At 41.4% G+C, this 18,561-nt stretch overlaps 1 protein-coding gene across 1 annotated transcript in view; it reads left to right on the plus strand.

Moving 5' to 3' along the window:
* Nucleotides 1-18,561, plus strand: part of HLCS (holocarboxylase synthetase) — a 507,705-nt gene that overhangs the window by 90,032 nt on the left and 399,112 nt on the right. Inside the window, exon 6 of the mRNA XM_053705942.1 lies at nucleotides 9,214-9,396. Within this exon, the coding sequence (XP_053561917.1) occupies nucleotides 9,214-9,396 (183 nt within the window). The remainder of the gene's footprint in view (nucleotides 1-9,213; nucleotides 9,397-18,561) is intronic.

An 18,561-nucleotide genomic window follows, 5' to 3' on the forward strand; every position in this document is an offset into this window, starting at 1 on the left:
AAACCAAGCCAGCCTGGAGGCCAATGCAAGGCTGGAACAAAGGTAAGCAGGCCAAGAAACCTGCCACTGCTACCAAGACAGCATGAGATGTTGGCCCCCGATCCGGGACCGGATCTGGTGGGGGGCAGACTTTCTCTCTTCGCTCAGGCTTGGGCAAGAGATGTTCTGGATCCTTGGGCGCTAGAAATAGTCTCCCAAGGTTATCTTCTGGAATTCAAGGAGCTACCCCCAAGGGGGAGGTTCCACAGGTCTCAATTGTCTTCAGACCACATAAAAAGACAGGCATTCTTACATTGTGTAGAAGACCTGTTAAAAATGGGAGTGATTCATCCTGTTCCATTAGGAGAACAAGGGATGGGATTCTACTCCAATCTGTTCATAGTTCCCAAAAAAGAGGGAACATTCAGACCAATCTTAGATCTCAAGATCCTAAACAAATTTCTCAAGGTTCCATCGTTCAAAATGGAAACCATTCGGACAATTCTTTCTACCATCCAGGAAGGTCAATTCATGACCACGGTGGATTTAAAGGATGCGTATCTACATATTCCTATCCACAAGGAACATCATCGGTTCCTAAGGTTCGCCTTTCTGGACAAGCATTACCAGTTTGTGGCACTTCCATTCGGATTAGCCACTGCTCCAAGAATTTTCACAAAGGTACTAGGGTCCCTTCTAGCGGTGCTAAGACCAAGGGGCATTGCAGTAGTACCTTACTTGGACGACATTCTGATTCAAGCGTCGTCTCTACCACAAGCAAAGGCTCATACGGACATTGTCCTGGCCTTTCTCAGATCTCACGGGTGGAAAGTGAACGTAGAAAAAAGTTCTCTATCTCCGTCAACAAGAGTTCCCTTCTTGGGAACAATAATAGACTCCTTAGAAATGAGGATTTTTCTGACAGAGGCCAGAAAATCAAAACTTCTAAGCTCTTGTCAAGTACTTAATTCTGTTCTTCTTCCTTCCATAGCGCAGTGCATGGAAGTAATAGGTTTGATGGTCGCGGCAATGGACATAGTTCCTTTTGCGCGAATTCATCTAAGACCATTACAACTGTGCATGCTCAGTCAGTGGAATGGGGATTATACAGACTTGTCTCCGACGATACAAGTAGATCAGAGGACCAGAGATTCACTCCGTTGGTGGCTGACCCTGGACAACCTGCCACAAGGGATGAGCTTCCGCAGACCAGAGTTGGTCATTGTCACGACCGACGCCAGTCTGGTGGGCTGGGGCGCGGTCTGGGAACCCCTGAAAGCTCAGGGTCTTTGGTCTCGGGAAGAATCTCTTCTCCCGATAAATATTCTGGAACTGAGAGCGATATTCAATGCTCTCAAGGCTTGGCCTCAGCTAGCAAAGGCCAAATTCATACGGTTTCAATCAGACAACATGACGACTGTTGCGTATATCAACCATCAGGGGGGAACAAGGAGTTCCCTGGCGATGGAAGAAGTGACCAAAATAATTCAATGGGCGGAGACTCACTCCTGCCACTTGTCTGCAATCCACATCCCAGGAGTGGAAAATTGGGAAGCGGATTTTCTGAGTCGTCAGACATTTCATCCGGGGGAGTGGGAACTCCATCCGGAAATCTTTGCCCAAATAATTCAATTGTGGGGCATTCCAGACATGGATCTGATGGCGTCTCGTCAGAACTTCAAGGTTCCTTGCTACGGGTCCAGATCCAGGGATCCCAAGGCGACTCTAGTGGATGCACTAGTAGCACCTTGGAGCTTCAACCTAGCTTATGTGTTCCCACCGTTTCCTCTCATTCCCAGGCTGGTAGCCAGGATCAAACAGGAGAGGGTATCGGTGATCTTGATAGCTCCTGCGTGGCCACGCAGGACTTGGTATGCAGATCTGGTGAATATGTCATCGGCTCCACCATGGAAGCTACCTTTGAGACAGGACCTTCTTGTTCAAGGTCCGTTCGAACATCCGAATCTGGCCTCACTCCAACTGACTGCTTGGAGATTGAACGCTTGATTTTATCAAAGCGAGGGTTCTCAGATTCTGTCATTGATACTCTTGTTCAGGCCAGAAAGCCTGTAACTAGAAAAATCTACCATAAAATATGGAAAAAATATATCTGTTGGTGTGAATCTAAAGGATTCCCATGGAACAAGATAAAAATTCCTAAGATTCTATCCTTTCTTCAAGAAGGTTTGGAGAAAGGATTATCTGCAAGTTCTTTGAAGGGACAGATTTCTGCTTTATCTGTTTTACTTCACAAAAAGCTGGCGGCTGTGCCAGATGTTCAAGCTTTTGTTCAGGCTCTGGTTAGAATCAAGCCTGTTTACAAACCTTTGGCTCCTCCTTGGAGTCTTAATTTAGTTCTTTCAGTTCTTCAGGGGGTTCCGTTTGAACCCCTACATTCCGTTGATATCAAGTTATTATCTTGGAAAGTTTTGTTTTTGGTTGCAATTTCTTCTGCTAGAAGAGTTTCAGAGTTATCTGCTCTGCAGTGTTCTCCTCCTTATCTGGTGTTCCATGCAGATAAGGTGGTTTTGCGTACTAAACCTGGTTTTCTTCCGAAAGTTGTTTCTAACAAAAATATTAACCAGGAGATAGTCGTGCCTTCTTTGTGTCCGAATCCAGTTTCAAAGAAGGAACGTTTGTTGCACAATTTGGATGTAGTTCGTGCTCTAAAATTCTATTTAGAGGCTACAAAGGATTTCAGGCAAACATCTTCCTTGTTTGTTGTTTATTCTGGTAAAAGGAGAGGTCAAAAAGCAACTTCTACCTCTCTCTCTTTTTGGCTTAAAAGCATCATCAGATTGGCTTATGAGACTGCCGGACGGCAGCCTCCTGAAAGAATCACAGCTCATTCCACTAGGGCCGTGGCTTCCACATGGGCCTTCAAGAACGAGGCTTCTGTTGATCAGATATGTAAGGCAGCGACTTGGTCTTCACTGCACACTTTTACTAAATTTTACAAATTTGATACTTTTGCTTCTTCTGAGGCTATTTTTGGGAGAAAGGTTTTGCAAGCCGTGGTGCCTTCCATCTAGGTGACCTGATTTGCTCCCTCCCATCATCCGTGTCCTAAAGCTTTGGTATTGGTTCCCACAAGTAAGGATGATGCCGTGGACCGGACACACCTATGTTGGAGAAAACAGAATTTATGTTTACCTGATAAATTGCTTTCTCCAACGGTGTGTCCGGTCCACGGCCCGCCCTGGTTTTTTAATCAGGTCTGATGATTTATTTTCTCTAACTACAGTCACCACGGTATCATATGATTTCTCCTATGCAAATATTCCTCCTTTACGTCGGTCGAATGACTGGGGAAGGCGGAGCCTAGGAGGGATCATGTGACCAGCTTTGCTGGGCTCTTTGCCATTTCCTGTTGGGGAAGAGAATATCCCACAAGTAAGGATGACGCCGTGGACCGGACACACCGTTGGAGAAAGCAATTTATCAGGTAAACATAAATTCTGTTTTTGTATCTGCTGTTTCCTAATGTACCTTTAATCTTAGTGTCTGATTAAAATAAAGGTGAAAGAGCCTCAGGGTATGACTTTAACCCCTAGAAAGAGATGGACACAAGACTTTGCACCCTAGGGGGCTCCTGTTCCTACGCAATAGTACGGTAAATACCTCTTTTAATCCAGTAAAATTAAAAAGCATTTATTTAACCTCTTTTGAGGCAGCAGCACACAGTGCATTGATTTAAATCAGTGTTTCTCAACCGCGGTCCTCAAGTACTAGCTGAACTAGAGCATAGGCGAAATAATCAGCTGATCAGTAACCATGGTAACTAACCTGCTCTCACCCATCAGCTGATTATTTCACCTGTGCTCTAGTTCAGCTAGAATGAAAACCTGCCCTGTTGGGGGTATTTGAGGACTGTGGTTGAGAAACACTGATTTAAAGGACCATTTAACTTGACATTTCAATGTATAAATTGTTTCATTATTGCAAGTCAATTATTATTGCAAAACACATTCAATATTTATTTTGCATTCCTTTGCTGTAAAATACATCTAAAAATTGTGCTTGTTTGACTTTCTCCCAGGGAGTCTTGGGTTAATACTTTTAGGCAATTTATGTGATCTTTTGTTTACTTTTCTCCTACCTCCCTAAGCTTCTATGGTGTCATATGCTTTTAAAATGTGGATTATCAGTTTTGCAACAACAATCATAATAGTAAAAGCATTATTTGCAATAGTAACTAAGCTGAATTAGTGCTACACCTCCTTAAGGAGTCTGCAAATGTGCAATCAGAGTTTGTGCTATATCTCAATATTAGTTTCTGATTGGTTAGCAGGGTTTTTTTGTTCTGAGGGGCAGGGAAATCAGTGAAAAGAATAACCACAAAACAATATATTCATTTGCAAAATAAGGCTGCAGTTTTCATTATAAAATTATTCTTATATATGAAGTTTCATGATCATGTAGTTTACATTTTGTGTTTAATGTCCCTTTAATGCACTTTGAGTCTGTGAAAACAGACAAACATAAGGCAGTTATTTGGGCCAGTAACACACATGGATGCAATTTAATGCCTTTTGTGCCAGCAGGATACACACAGTAACTTAACTACTTTTAGCCAGTAACAAACACACACTAGTGATTTAACCCCTTTGTGTTAATAGCACTTACAGAACTTTGATTGAATCCCTTCTGAGCGAGTAAAACAAATATTTAACTCCTTATTTCTGATTGATTCATAACCAGTAACATGCGCGCGCGCACACATAGGCCTAGATTTAGAGTTCGGCGGTAGCCGTCAAAACCAGCGTTAGAGGCTCCTAACGCTGGTTTTGGCCGCCCGCTGGTATTTGGAGTCAGTGATTAAAGGGTCTAACGCTCACTTTTCAGCCGCGACTTTTCCATACCGCAGATCCCCCTACGCCATTTGCGTAGCCTATCTTTTCAATGGGATCTTCCTAACGCCGGTATTTAGAGTCGTTTCTGCAGTGAGCGTTAGAGCTCTAACGACAAGATTCCAGCCGCCTGAAAATAGCAGGAGTTAAGAGCTTTCTGGCTAACGCCGGTTTATAAAGCTCTTAACTACTGTACCCTAAAGTACACTAACACCCATAAACTACCTATGTACCCCTAAACCGAGGTCCCCCCACATCGCCGCCACTCGATTAAAATTTTTAACCCCTAATCTGCCGACCGCCACCTACGTTATACTTATGTACCCCTAATCTGCTGCCCCTAACACCGCCGACCCCTGTATTATATCTATTAACCCCTAACTTGCCCCCCACAACGTCGCCGCAAGCTACTTAAAATAATTAACCCCTAATCTTCCGACCGCAAATCGCCGCCACCTACGTTATCCCTATGTACCCCTAATCTGCTACCCCTAACATCGCCGACCCCTATGTTATATTTATTAACCCCTAATCTGCCCCCCTCAACGTCGCCGACACCTACCTACACTTATTAACCCCTAATCTGCCGAGCGGACCTGAGCGCTACTATAATAAAGTTATTAACCCCTAATCCGCCTCACTAACCCTATCATAAATAGTATTAACCCCTAATCTGCCCTCCCTAACATCGCCGACACCTACCTTCAATTATTAACCCCTAATCTGCCGACCGGAGCTCACCGCTATTCTAATAAATGTATTAACCCCTAAAGCTAAGTCTAACCCTAACACTAACACCCCCCTAAGTTAAATATAATTTTTATCTAACGAAATAAATTAACTCTTATTAAATAACTTATTCCTATTTAAAGCTAAATACTTACCTGTAAAATACATCCTAATATAGCTACAATATAAATTATAATTATATTATAGCTATTTTAGGATTAATATTTATTTTACAGGCAACTTTGTAATTATTTTAACCAGGTACAATAGCTATTAAATAGTTAAGAACTATTTAATAGTTACCTAGTTAAAATAATAACAAATTTACCTGTAAAATAAATCCTAACCTAAGATATAATTAAACCTAACACTACCCTATCAATAAAATAATTAAATAAACTACCTACAATTACCTACAATTAACCTAACACTACACTATCAATAAATTAATTAAACACAATTGCTACAAATAAATACAATTAAATAAACTATCTAAAGTACAAAAAATAAAAAAGAACTAAGTTACAGAAAATAATAAAATATTTACAAACATAAGAAAAATATTACAACAATTTTAAACTAATTACACCTACTCTAAGCCCCCTAATAAAATAACAAAGCCCCCCAAAATAAAAAATTCCCTACCCTATTCTAAAATACAAATATTACAAGCTCTTTTACCTTACCAGCCCTGAACAGGGCCCTTTGCGGGGCATGCCCCAAGAATTTCAGCTCTTTTGCCTGTAAAAAAAAACATACAATACCCCCCCCCCAACATTACAACCCACCACCCACATACCCCTAATCTAACCCAAACCCCCCTTAAATAAACCTAACACTAATCCCCTGAAGATCTTCCTACCTTGTCTTCACCATACCAGGTTCACCGATCCGTCCTGGCTCCAAGATCTTCATCCAACCCAAGCGGGGGTTGGCGATCCATAATCCGGTGCTCCAAAGTCTTCCTCCTATCCGGCAAGAAGAGGACATCCGGACCGGCAAACATCTTCTCCAAGCGGCATCTTCTATCTTCTTCCATCCGATGACGACCGGCTCCATCTTGAAGACCTCCAGCGCGGATCCATCCTCTTCTTCCGACGACTAGACGACGAATGACGGTTCCTTTAAGGGACGTCATCCAAGATGGCGTCCCTCGAATTCCGATTGGCTGATAGGATTCTATCAGCCAATCGGAATTAAGGTAGGAATTTTCTGATTGGCTGATGGAATCAGCCAATCAGAATATAGTTCAATCCGATTGGCTGATCCAATCAGCCAATCAGATTGAGCTCGCATTCTATTGGCTGATCGGAACAGCCAATAGAATGCGAGCTCAATCTGATTGGCTGATTGGATCAGCCAATCGGATTGAACTATATTCTGATTGGCTGATTCCATCAGCCAATCAGAAAATTCCTACCTTAATTCCGATTGGCTGATAGAATCCTATCAGCCAATCGGAATTCGAGGGACGCCATCTTGGATGACGTCCCTTAAAGGAACCGTCATTCGTCGTCTAGTCGTCGGAAGAAGAGGATGGATCCGCGCTGGAGGTCTTCAAGATGGAGCCGGTCGTCATCGGATGGAAGAAGATAGAAGATGCCGCTTGGAGAAGATGTTTGCCGGTCCGGATGTCCTCTTCTTGCCGGATAGGAGGAAGACTTTGGAGCACCGGATTATGGATCGCCAACCCCCGCTTGGGTTGGATGAAGATCTTGGAGCCAGGACGGATCGGTGAACCTGGTATGGTGAAGACAAGGTAGGAAGATCTTCAGGGGATTAGTGTTAGGTTTATTTAAGGGGGGTTTGGGTTAGATTAGGGGTATGTGGGTGGTGGGTTGTAATGTTGGGGGGGGGGTATTGTATGTTTTTTTTTACAGGCAAAAGAGCTGAAATTCTTGGGGCATGCCCCGCAAAGGGCCCTGTTCAGGGCTGGTAAGGTAAAAGAGCTTGTAATATTTGTATTTTAGAATAGGGTAGGGAATTTTTTATTTTGGGGGGCTTTGTTATTTTATTAGGGGGCTTAGAGTAGGTGTAATTAGTTTAAAATTGTTGTAATATTTTTCTTATGTTTGTAAATATTTTATTATTTTCTGTAACTTAGTTCTTTTTTATTTTTTGTACTTTAGATAGTTTATTTAATTGTATTTATTTGTAGCAATTGTGTTTAATTAATTTATTGATAGTGTAGTGTTAGGTTAATTGTAGGTAATTGTAGGTAGTTTATTTAATTATTTTATTGATAGGGTAGTGTTAGGTTTAATTATATCTTAGGTTAGGATTTATTTTACAGGTAAATTTGTAATTATTTTAACTAGGTAACTATTAAATAGTTCTTAACTATTTAATAGCTATTGTACCTGGTTAAAATAATTACAAAGTTGCCTGTAAAATAAATATTAATCCTAAAATAGCTATAATATAATTATAATTTATATTGTAGCTATATTAGGATGTATTTTACAGGTAAGTATTTAGCTTTAAATAGGAATTATTTATTTAATAAGAGTTAATTTATTTCGTTAGATAAAAATTATATTTAACTTAGGGGGGTGTTAGTGTTAGGGTTAGACTTAGCTTTAGGGGTTAATACATTTATTAGAATAGCGGTGAGCTCCGGTCGGCAGATTAGGGGTTAATAATTGAAGGTAGGTGTCGGCGATGTTAGGGAGGGCAGATTAGGGGTTAATACTATTTATGATAGGGTTAGTGAGGCGGATTAGGGGTTAATAACTTTATTATAGTAGCGCTCAGGTCCGCTCGGCAGATTAGGGGTTAATAAGTGTAGGCAGGTGTCGGCGACGTTGTGGGGGGCAGATTAGGGGTTAATAAATATAACATAGGGGTCGGCGATGTTAGGGCAGCAGATTAGGGGTACATAGGGATAACGTAGGTGGCGGCGGTTTACGGAGCGGCAGATTAGGGGTTAAAAGTGTAATGCAGGGGTCAGCGATAGCGGGGGCGGCAGATTAGGGGTTAATAAGTGTAAGGTTAGGGGTGTTTAGACTCGGGGTACATGTTAGAGTGTTAGGTGCAGACGTAGGAAGTGTTTCCCCATAGGAAACAATGGGGCTGCGTTAGGAGCTGAACGCTGCTTTTTTGCAGGTGTTAGGTTTTTTTTCAGCTCAAACTGCCCCATTGTTTCCTATGGGAGAATCGTGCACGAGCACGTTTTTGATGCCGGCCGCGTCCGTAAGCAACTCTGGTATCGAGAGTTGCATTTGCGGTAAATATGCTCTACGCTCCTTTTTTGGAGCCTAACGCAGCATTTGTTTGAACTCTCGATACCAGAGTTAAATTTATGGTGCGGCCAGAAAAAAACCCGCGGAGCGTTAACAGCCCTTTTACCGCCGAACTCCAAATCTAGGCCATAGTGATTTAACTCCTTTGTGATTTAACTCCACTTATAGAAATTTATTCCAGTCTAATTCAGTAAAATAAGAATTTAACTATTTTTTTAACCGGTAAGATAACCCACATAAGGGATTTAACTCCTTCTGAATCTTAAGCACACAAAGAGCATTGATTGAACCCAATCTGTGCCAGTACCACACACATGACATTTTATTCCGTAGATACTGGTACTTACCTGTTCTTCATGTTCTTTGCTAGAGAAGACAGTCAGTGCTTTAAATACAGATACTTTGTTTTGTAGGTTCATTTGGAATTGTCTCCAGAGTCCCTAACTGGTCATAGCAAAGAGACTTTTGATGTCCTGAAGAAGAGCAACTCCAAAAGGTTTGAAGTGTTAACCCAGATATTTACCAGCCTTGGCCTTGACTGTGATGTGAGAACTCCTCCTTCATTAACCCCTGTTTACCTGCTAACTTCAGAACAGGTATGATTTGCTATAGCTCACTTTCTCTGCTCCTGACATTTGTCTTTGTAAACTCAAAACAAACTGAAAATGTGCTACATTTAGCCACCAATCAGCAAGCACAACCCAGGTACTGAACCAAAAATGGGCCGGCTTCTAAGCTTAGATTCTTGCTTTTCAAGTAAAGATAGCAACAGAACAAAGAAAATTTGATAATACAAGTAAATTAGAAAGTTGCTTAAAATGTCATGCTCTAATGAATCCTGAAAGAAAAAAAATGGGTTTACTATCCCTTTAAGGGGAAACACATTTTATAGTACAGTGTCCCTTTAAATACTAGGTACATTTTTATAAGCAGAGTATTGGGTTATTCCCCGCCTCCCTCTCATGGATGCCAACATGGAACTTAAAATGTTTCATTCATGATTCAGATAGAGCACATCATTTTATACATCTTTCCCATTTACTTATATTATCTAATTTGCTTAGTTCTCTTGGTATCCTTTATTAAATAGCATACCTAGGTAGGCTCAGGAGCTGAAAGCTAGTTGCTGATTGGTGGATGCACACATATGCCTGATGTCATTGGCTTACTGGTGTTCAGCTAACACCCAGTAGTGCATTGCTGCTCTTTCAACAAAGGATACTAAGGGAATCGAGCAAAATTGAGTAAGTTGGAAAGTTGTGTGTGTATGTATATGTGTGTGTGTATATATATATATGTATATATATATATATATAGTAGCCAGAAAGGTAAAAACACTCCTGGTAAGTCTGCAGCAACTGCCTGTAATGCCCTAGGTGCACTTCAATAGTAATATAGCAATGCAAAAACGGAAGGCACTCACAAGGTCTTAGTAGTTAAGATCAATTTATTAACTGACGTCACCCTGTGAGTGCCCTCTGTTTTTGCATTGCATATATATATATATATAGTATACGCTATCTGAATCATGAACGAAAAATGATGGGTTTCATATCCCTTTGAATAACACATATTCCTGTTATTCAGACTCACTAGAAATAGAGGGTTTGTTTTCCAAGTCTGCCATCTAGTGGTAGAAATGGCTGGTGCCTTGCATTGCCTTTAGCACTTTCTTACAAATATCATATAAGAACCATATGAAACCTCTATCTTCTATTTATCTAATCTAAAAAATATTGTACCAGCTTTCAAGAACAGCAGGCCTCTAGCATTTTAATATACATATATGAGGTGTTTGCATCTTGTGTGTACAATGTGTACGTACTATAACAAGTTTAAGTGTGAGGTTAGGGGCCAATACAATAAAATATTAGACATAGCAATGTTTTTTTAGTTTTGTCATTATTGTTTATTGGTAATGCATTTCTCACAGTACTATGACTGGGTACAATCAATACAAATAAGATGTTGGTGTAAAAACCGAGGCTATGGTATTTGAGTGCACCTATGAGAGTTTATAATCTAAGTTAGAGGGGGCCAATCTCTTTACACATGGGGGCTGCAGATCAATATTTTGAAAGCTTTAAGGGCCGCATATACATTTTGTATATTTAAAGGGACACTGAACCCAAATTTTTTCTTTTTGTAATTCAGAAAGAGCATGCAATTTTAAGCAACTTTCTAATTTACTCCTATTATCAATTTTTTGCTATCATTATTTGAAAAAGAAGGCATCTAAGCTTTTTTTTTTGTTTCAGTACTCTGGACAGCACTTTTTTATTGGTGGATGAATGTATCCACCAATCAGCAAGGACAAACCAGGTTGTTCACCAAAAATGGGCCGGCATTTAAACTTACATTCTTGCATTTCAAATAAAGATACCAAGAGAATGAAGAAAATTTGATAATAGGAGTAAATTAGAAAGTTACTTAAAATTTCATGCTCAATCTGAATCACAAAAGAAAAATTTTGGATACAGTGTCCCTTTAACAAGTAATTGATTTCCTATAAATGTCCAGTGGCACAGATCCAGATTTAGGTAAGGTTGTAGGGTTCCCTTTTGTCAGTTTTTTTTACCTGCTTTGTTTGCCATGTGCTGCTGGCAGCCATTTTGCTCACCTTTTCTTGCTGAATCTGGTGCAGAGTGTGTGATGCTGCTCATTTCCTGCACGCCCTCTTATGGCCAGACTGTTGTACATCATCTGTGAGAGACAGGTGTCTCAGACCTGTTTGTGAGTTCCTGTGTTCCAGTTCCTGTGTATTACCTGGCTAGTCTGACGTCTCTTCTGGTTCCTGATCCCTGGCTTGTTCCTGACTTTGCTGTTCTCCTAGTTCCTGATTACGGCCTGTCTGACAACTTGCTTTGGTTTCTGACTCTGCTTGTCTGACTACCAGCTCCGGTTTTGACTCCTGGCTTGTTATTTTGACTTGTGGACTTTTTTTTATTATTTTTGTTATTAATAAAGGTGTGATTTATTTTTGCACTTCTTGTCTCAGTCTGATTCCTGGCACCCTGACATTACACAAGGGCCATGAATCCTGAAGGTGCTAATAATCCACCTTTACCTACCATCATTTCCTGGATAGATGAACAGGATCACAGATTGGATCAATTTGCACTAGCCCTGCAAACCCTGCTGACTCGCACTTCACATTTGGACCAGAATGTTTCCGTTGCTGTTCCTGTTTCCGCTGCTGCACCTAGTCCTACCAGGAGCATGTCCGGTTCTGCACCTCTACCTCAGCGTTATGGAGGCGATCCTAATCAGTGCAGAGGGTTTTTGAACCAGGTGGGCATTTACTTTGAGATGTTACCTCAGACGTTTCCCTCTGACAGAGCTAAGGTGGGATTTCTCATCTCTTTACTCTCTGACACGGCCCTTGTCTGGGCTAATCCCTTGTGGGAGACTAATAAACCTGGGATTTCTAATTACCCTGAATTTGTGGCCTCCTTTCGAAGGGTATTTGATGTTCCGGCTTGTTCCTCCTCTGCTGCCAAATGACTCATGTCCATTCAGCAAGGTACGAGATCTTTTGCTCAGTATGCCATTGAGTTCCTTACGCTTGCCGCAGAGGTTGGTTGAAACAATGAAGCCCTTGTTGCCGCCTTCTTTCATGGGCTCTCTGATGCGATTAAATTCGAAGTTGCTTCCAGAGATTTACCTGAAGATCTCGAGGCTTTGGTGTCTATTTTTAATCCTAATTGACATCAGACTCAGAGAAAGGCCCTCTTTAAAGGAGCATTTGCGGAAGCCTCCTGTTCCGTTGTCTCCTACGTTATCGTTCCCACCCATGCCTCCCTCTCCTCCCATGTCTCCTGGTCCCGAGTCACCAGGTTCTGCTATGCCGATGCAGTTGGGAATCACATGTCTCTCGTGGTGGAGAGGGCCTTTAGGAGGAGGGAGGGGCTCTGCCTCTATTGCGGGTTACAGGGCTACCTTTTTAAAGTCTTGTCCTACATGGCTGGTTAAACGCTTGCACCTAGGATCCTCTCTGGGGCAGACCTTGGGTGGTTTATCCTCATCCCCGGAACCACTAAAGGAGAAACCTTTGGTCATGGTTGTCCTTTCCTGGGTGGACTCCTCCATAGTCACTCAGGCTCTTGTTGACTCTGGTGTTGCGGGCTATTTCATTGACAGTGCTTTTGTATCACAGTACTCCATTCCTGTATTGCCTCGGTCCGTTCTGCTTGCTATTGAGTCCATTGATGGCAGGCTCCTTCAGCCTGCACTCGTTAATCACGAAACCACTCTGTTATCCATGGTTGTTGGGGTTCTCCATTTTGAATCCCTCCAGTTCCAGGTGATTAACTCTCCGCATTTTCCGGTTGTTCTGGGTTATCATTGGCTCCAAAAGCACAATCCCAGTCTCGACTAGCATAGGTCCGAAATATTGTCATGGTCTCTGCAATGTATTTCCACTTGTCTTCGGAAACAAGTCAAAGTCCTGTGCTGATGCTCTGTCGCGGGGGATCATCCACAAATCCTGCTCTCCTGCAGGGGCTGGCTTCTTCTTTGTGAAGAAAAAGGGTGGCGAGTTAAGACCATGCATCGATTATAGGGGTCTTAATCATCTTACCATTAAGAATGCTTACCCTATTCCGCTCATTATGGAACTCTTTCACCGCCTCAAGGGAGCTACAGTCTTTTCTAAACTTTATTTGAGAGGAGCATACAATCTCGTTAGGATTAAGGAGGGCCATGAATGGAAAACAGCATTTAAGACCAGGAGCGGACATTAGGAGTATTTTGTAATGCCCTTTGACCTAAATAATGCTCCAGCTGTTTTCCAGGAATTTTATTAATGATGTCCTACGAGATATGTTGCAACAGTGTGTTGTGGTGTAGTTAGATGATATCCTCATACACTCACCCACTCTTGAGGCTCATCGTTCTAATGTTACACGGGTTCTTCAGAGACTACGTGAGAACGGCCTGTTTTGTAAACTCGAGAAATGTGAGTTCCATCAGACTCAAGTAACCTTCCTAGGTTATGTAATCTCCGTTGCAGGGTTCTTCATGGATCCTGACAATTTGTCTGCAGTGAGCTCGCCCAGTTGGTCTTAGCTCTATTTAACGTTTTTTGGGCTTTGCCAATTACTATAGGAAGTTTATTAAAAACTTTTCTTCCTTAGTCATGACCCGCAAGGAGAATGATCCACTCCATTGGTCACCTACTGCCAATAAGGCTTTTGAGAGTCTCAAGACTGCCTTTGCTGCCGCTCCAGTTCTGGTGCATCCTAACCCTGTCCTTCCTTTCATTCTTGAGGTTGATGCATCTGAGACTGGAGTAGGTGCCCTCTTGTCTCAACGTCCTACGCCTCACGATTCCTTGCATCCATGTGGTTTCTTCTCTAAGAAATTGTCTCCAGCGGAGTGCAATTATGAAATTGGCGACAGGGAATTACTGGCTATAATCTTGTCAATTTTCGCCTCTGTCCAAGGAGGAGTCCTTACCTTTTCCAGTTATACCTCCTGACCATATTTTGGCTACCGTACGTACTAATTTGACTTCTCCCTTAGGGGAGGAGATCCTGGCCGCACAAATAAATGCATCTCCTGAGAAACCTAGTGGTAAGTGCTTTGCACCTGAGAATCTTAGAACTAAACTATTGCACACTTAACACTATCCTAAAGCCGCAGGTCACCCGGGCAAAAAACAAATGATTTGGTCTGTCACTCGACAATTCTGGTGGCCAGGTCTTCATTCTGATGTTGCTGCGTATGTTGCCTTCTTCTCAGTCTGTGCACAGAATAAGACTCCTCGACATCTACCTGTGGGTCTTCTTCAACCTGTTGCTAATGGTGAGCGTCCTTGGACACATCTTTCCATGGACTTCATTGTCGAGCTCCCTGTTTCCAATGGCAATACTGTTATCCTAATGGTGGTTGACCGTTTTTCTAAAATGTCACATTCCAATCCCTTGAAGAAGTTGCCTACTGCTCAGGAGCTTGCCTACATTTTTACCCGGGAGGTCTTCCGTTTACATGGGTTACCCAAGGAGATAGTCTCGGACCAAGGGTAGCCATTTTGTCTCCAGATTTTTCCGTTCCTTTTGTGCTCAAATGGGGATCCAGCTTTCCTTCTCCTCGGTATATCACCCTTAATCCAATGTGGCTGCGGAATGGTCTAATCAAGCTCTGGAACAGTTCCTCCATTGCTATGATCACCACAATTATTGGTCTGAACTGTTACCTTGGGCAGAGTTCGCTCGTAATAGTGCTATTAATGCTTCCTCCCAGTTATCCCCGTTCATGGCGAATTATGGCTTTCAACCATCTTTGTTGCCCGATTCATTCATGTCTCAGGGTATTCCGGATTTGGAGGATCATCTCCGCCAACTCCGTTCCACGTTGGTGCAGATTCAGGATTGCCTTCATTGTTCTATGCAGCGCCAAAAGTTCCAGGCTGATCGTAGGCGTCTGCCTGCACCTTCCTACCAGGTTGGTTAGAGGATTTGGCTGTCCTCCCGCAACTTGAACCTTTGTGTGCCTTCCAATAAACTGGCTCCCCATTATGTTGGTCCTTTTCAGATACTCAGACAGGTCAATCCTGTGGCCTACCGCTTGACCTTGCTCCTGCAATGCGTATCTCCAATGTTTTTCATGTCTATCTCTTGTAACCATTGGTTTGTAATCGGTTTACTACTGTGTTGCCTCGTCCCCGTCCTATCTCTATTGACAACCATGAAGAATGTGAGGTCAGCAGCATTATTGACTCTCGTATGTCCAGGGGCCATATACAGTATTTAGTTCACTGGAGGGGCTACGGTCCTGAGGAGCGTTCATGGGTTCCCTCCCCTGATGTTCATGCTACCGCCCTTCTCCGTGCCTTCCATGCCCATTTCCCCAATAAGCCTTTTGTCCTCCCGCGGGGGAGGGGGTCGTTGAGGGGAGGGTACTGTCAGGGTTTTTTCCCTGCTTTGTTTGTGTGCTGCTGGCAGCCATTTTGCTCACCTTTTCTTGCTGAATCTGGTGCAGAGTGTGTGATGCTGCTCATTATCTGCACGCCCTCTTATGGCCAGACTGTTGTATATCATCCGTGTGAGACAGGTGTTTCAGACCTGTTTGTGAGTTCCTGTGATCCAGTTCCTGTGTATTACCTAGTTAGTCTGACGTATCTGCTTGTTCCTGACTTTGCTGTTCTCTTTGTTCCTGATTCCGGCCCGTCTGACTACTCACTTTGGTTCCTGACTCGGCTCGTCTGACTACCAGCTCTGGTTTTGACTCCTTGCTTGTTATTTGACTTGTGGACTTTTTATTATTTTTATTATTAATAAAGGTGTGATTATTTTTGAACTTCTTATCTCAGTCTGATTCCTGGCACCCTGACACCTTTATCTGCTGTTCTTCCTTCAAGATGGCTTTTTTTAAGTTGTGGTCGCCCCAAAGTACACACTTTTAGTCTCCCTTTTTCCTGGGGCCACAGACACTATGGCACACATTGATAATTTAGCTTTTTCCCTGGGCTACAAAACTAATGCAGAGGTCCGCATGTAGCCCTTGGTCTGCCATTTGATCCCTATGCCGCCATATACCCTCTGCAGCTCGCTAACTACTCACCGCAATAAACTACTAACCCCTATGTCACCACAATTGTCGCCACATACCCACTTCAATAAACCTTTTCTATTGGATGATTACAATTTAAATTTAAAAACCTTCTTGATATGGGCTGATTTAAATCAGCCAATAGGTATTGAATGATTTAAACTCAGTCAATGAGGATTAAGTGATACCCCTATATATTGGGGTTCTGCATTTCCAGAATTTCAGTGTGTGGCGGTGACGACCACATGAAGAGGAGCGTTCCCTGATAAGAACTGAAGAAAAGAAGATGCGTCATCAGAAGTCTGCCTCCGCCGCTGCAAAGATGGGCCTCTGGCCCCTGGAACCTGGATGAAAAGGGTCCTGTCGTGGATGAAAATTGTGGAATAGGCCGCCTAAGTCCACCTCCGCCACCGCGAAGATAGGCCCCCGGCGCTCCAAATGAAGAGGGCCCAACGTCGGATCAAGAGGAGCCAGATTACCCAACAATTGTGAGTACCACTTTTGGGGTTAGTTAGGGCTTTTTTGTGGTGGGTATTTTATTTTTAAGAATAGGGTTTTTTATTTTTACTTTTATTTTGTAGGCTAGTTTTTTTGTTGTTGTTAGATTTTGTTATTTTGGTTGGGTTGGTTACTTGTAATGTAGATGGGGGTATATTATTTTTTTGTTTTACAAAAGAGCTGATCACTATAACGCAATGCCCTACAAAAGGCCTTTTTAAGGGTTATTGTACTTTTTTTTAGTGTTAAGGTTTAGGGTTTTTTGTTGTTTTGGATGGGTTTTTATTTTATGAGCTATGTAGTTTAGTGTTAGGTGTAATGCTGTTTTTTTTTATTTTGGTTTCTATAGATTGTTTTTTGTTTTTTTTTGTAACTTAACTTAGTGGGGTTAGTGTAGTATGGGGGTAGTATGGGGGTTGATTAGATGATTATTGATGGTTACCATTTATTAGGCCTTAATCTCCTAACCATGGGGGTTGATTAGGTGATTAGGTTATGGCAGCTTAAGGGTTAATAATACATTTATCTACAATTGCTTGTGTCGGTTGCTTATTCTTTTTACTATTGTATATAAATTTATATGTATTTATTTCTCCTTGTTGTGTTTTTTTAATTTTAAACATAAATATATATTTAAAAATGTATATTCATGTTACAAAAGGCATTAGTATTACAATTGTTTTATTACATAAGAGGCATGCAGTTATGTAATACTATAATTATAATGCATTTGTCTTTTCTAACATAAATATCTATTTTAAAAATATATTTATATTTACAATAATAAATGCATCAAGCAAGAATATCTATATTTTAATTTATATATCCAATACTAATATGCATTAGACATGGACCATACATTTTATTACAAATATTGTCAGGCCTTGCATTGATTCAATATTTTAACTTATGCATGTATATTGCATAATGGTTTAAGTATTGCATTTACATTAAAATGTATTAATGTTAGCTTGGTGTGCTTATGAATGATCACATAAATATATATTAACTTATATTTTTACATAACAGGCATGCAGTTATGTAGAACTATAATGTTAATTGTACTGTCTTTAATTAGAAATAATAAACACAATAAGCAACATTAATTACATTTTAAATTTACATGCAAATATTTAAACATGCATTCTACATAACAGTGCATCATTTTAAATATTGAATATTTATGTGTAGGGCTTCTACATAGAGTTTTGGGTTATGGCAGATTATGCATATCATTTAAACACTGATCCCTAGTTATGTACAATGCATTTTGTTTAAAGTATTGTAGATATCTTAAAAGGGATTTTATTGTTGCTTGAAAATAATGTTTATATTTAAAATAGCAAATATATATTTATGTTTGAAATAATAGCAAGCAACTATTAAATCCCTTTTTAGGATATCTACAATACTTTAAATAATCTACATTGTATATGACAATGCATATTTTGTCAAGAAGATGAGGTAAACGCTGGAAGGCCGGCAAAACCTCACTGGCCTAGCCAGGCTCCCTGAACTCCGTGCCGGACAGGAATTGAGCTCTGGTTCGCGCTTGTTAAAAGGGGTGTCAATTGAGTAGGGTGTAGGGATCAAGTCAGCAATTTTATGAGGCTCCTAGGGATATCAATTGTTTGTGGGGTGCGACTTTCTGGGAGGAATGGGGGACCGGATTTGAAGTGTCCCCCATTCTCCCAGATGGTAGCATCCCCAAA

This window comes from Bombina bombina, chromosome 3 (assembly GCF_027579735.1).
Source record: "Bombina bombina isolate aBomBom1 chromosome 3, aBomBom1.pri, whole genome shotgun sequence".
Taxonomy (NCBI): Eukaryota; Metazoa; Chordata; class Amphibia; order Anura; family Bombinatoridae; genus Bombina; species Bombina bombina.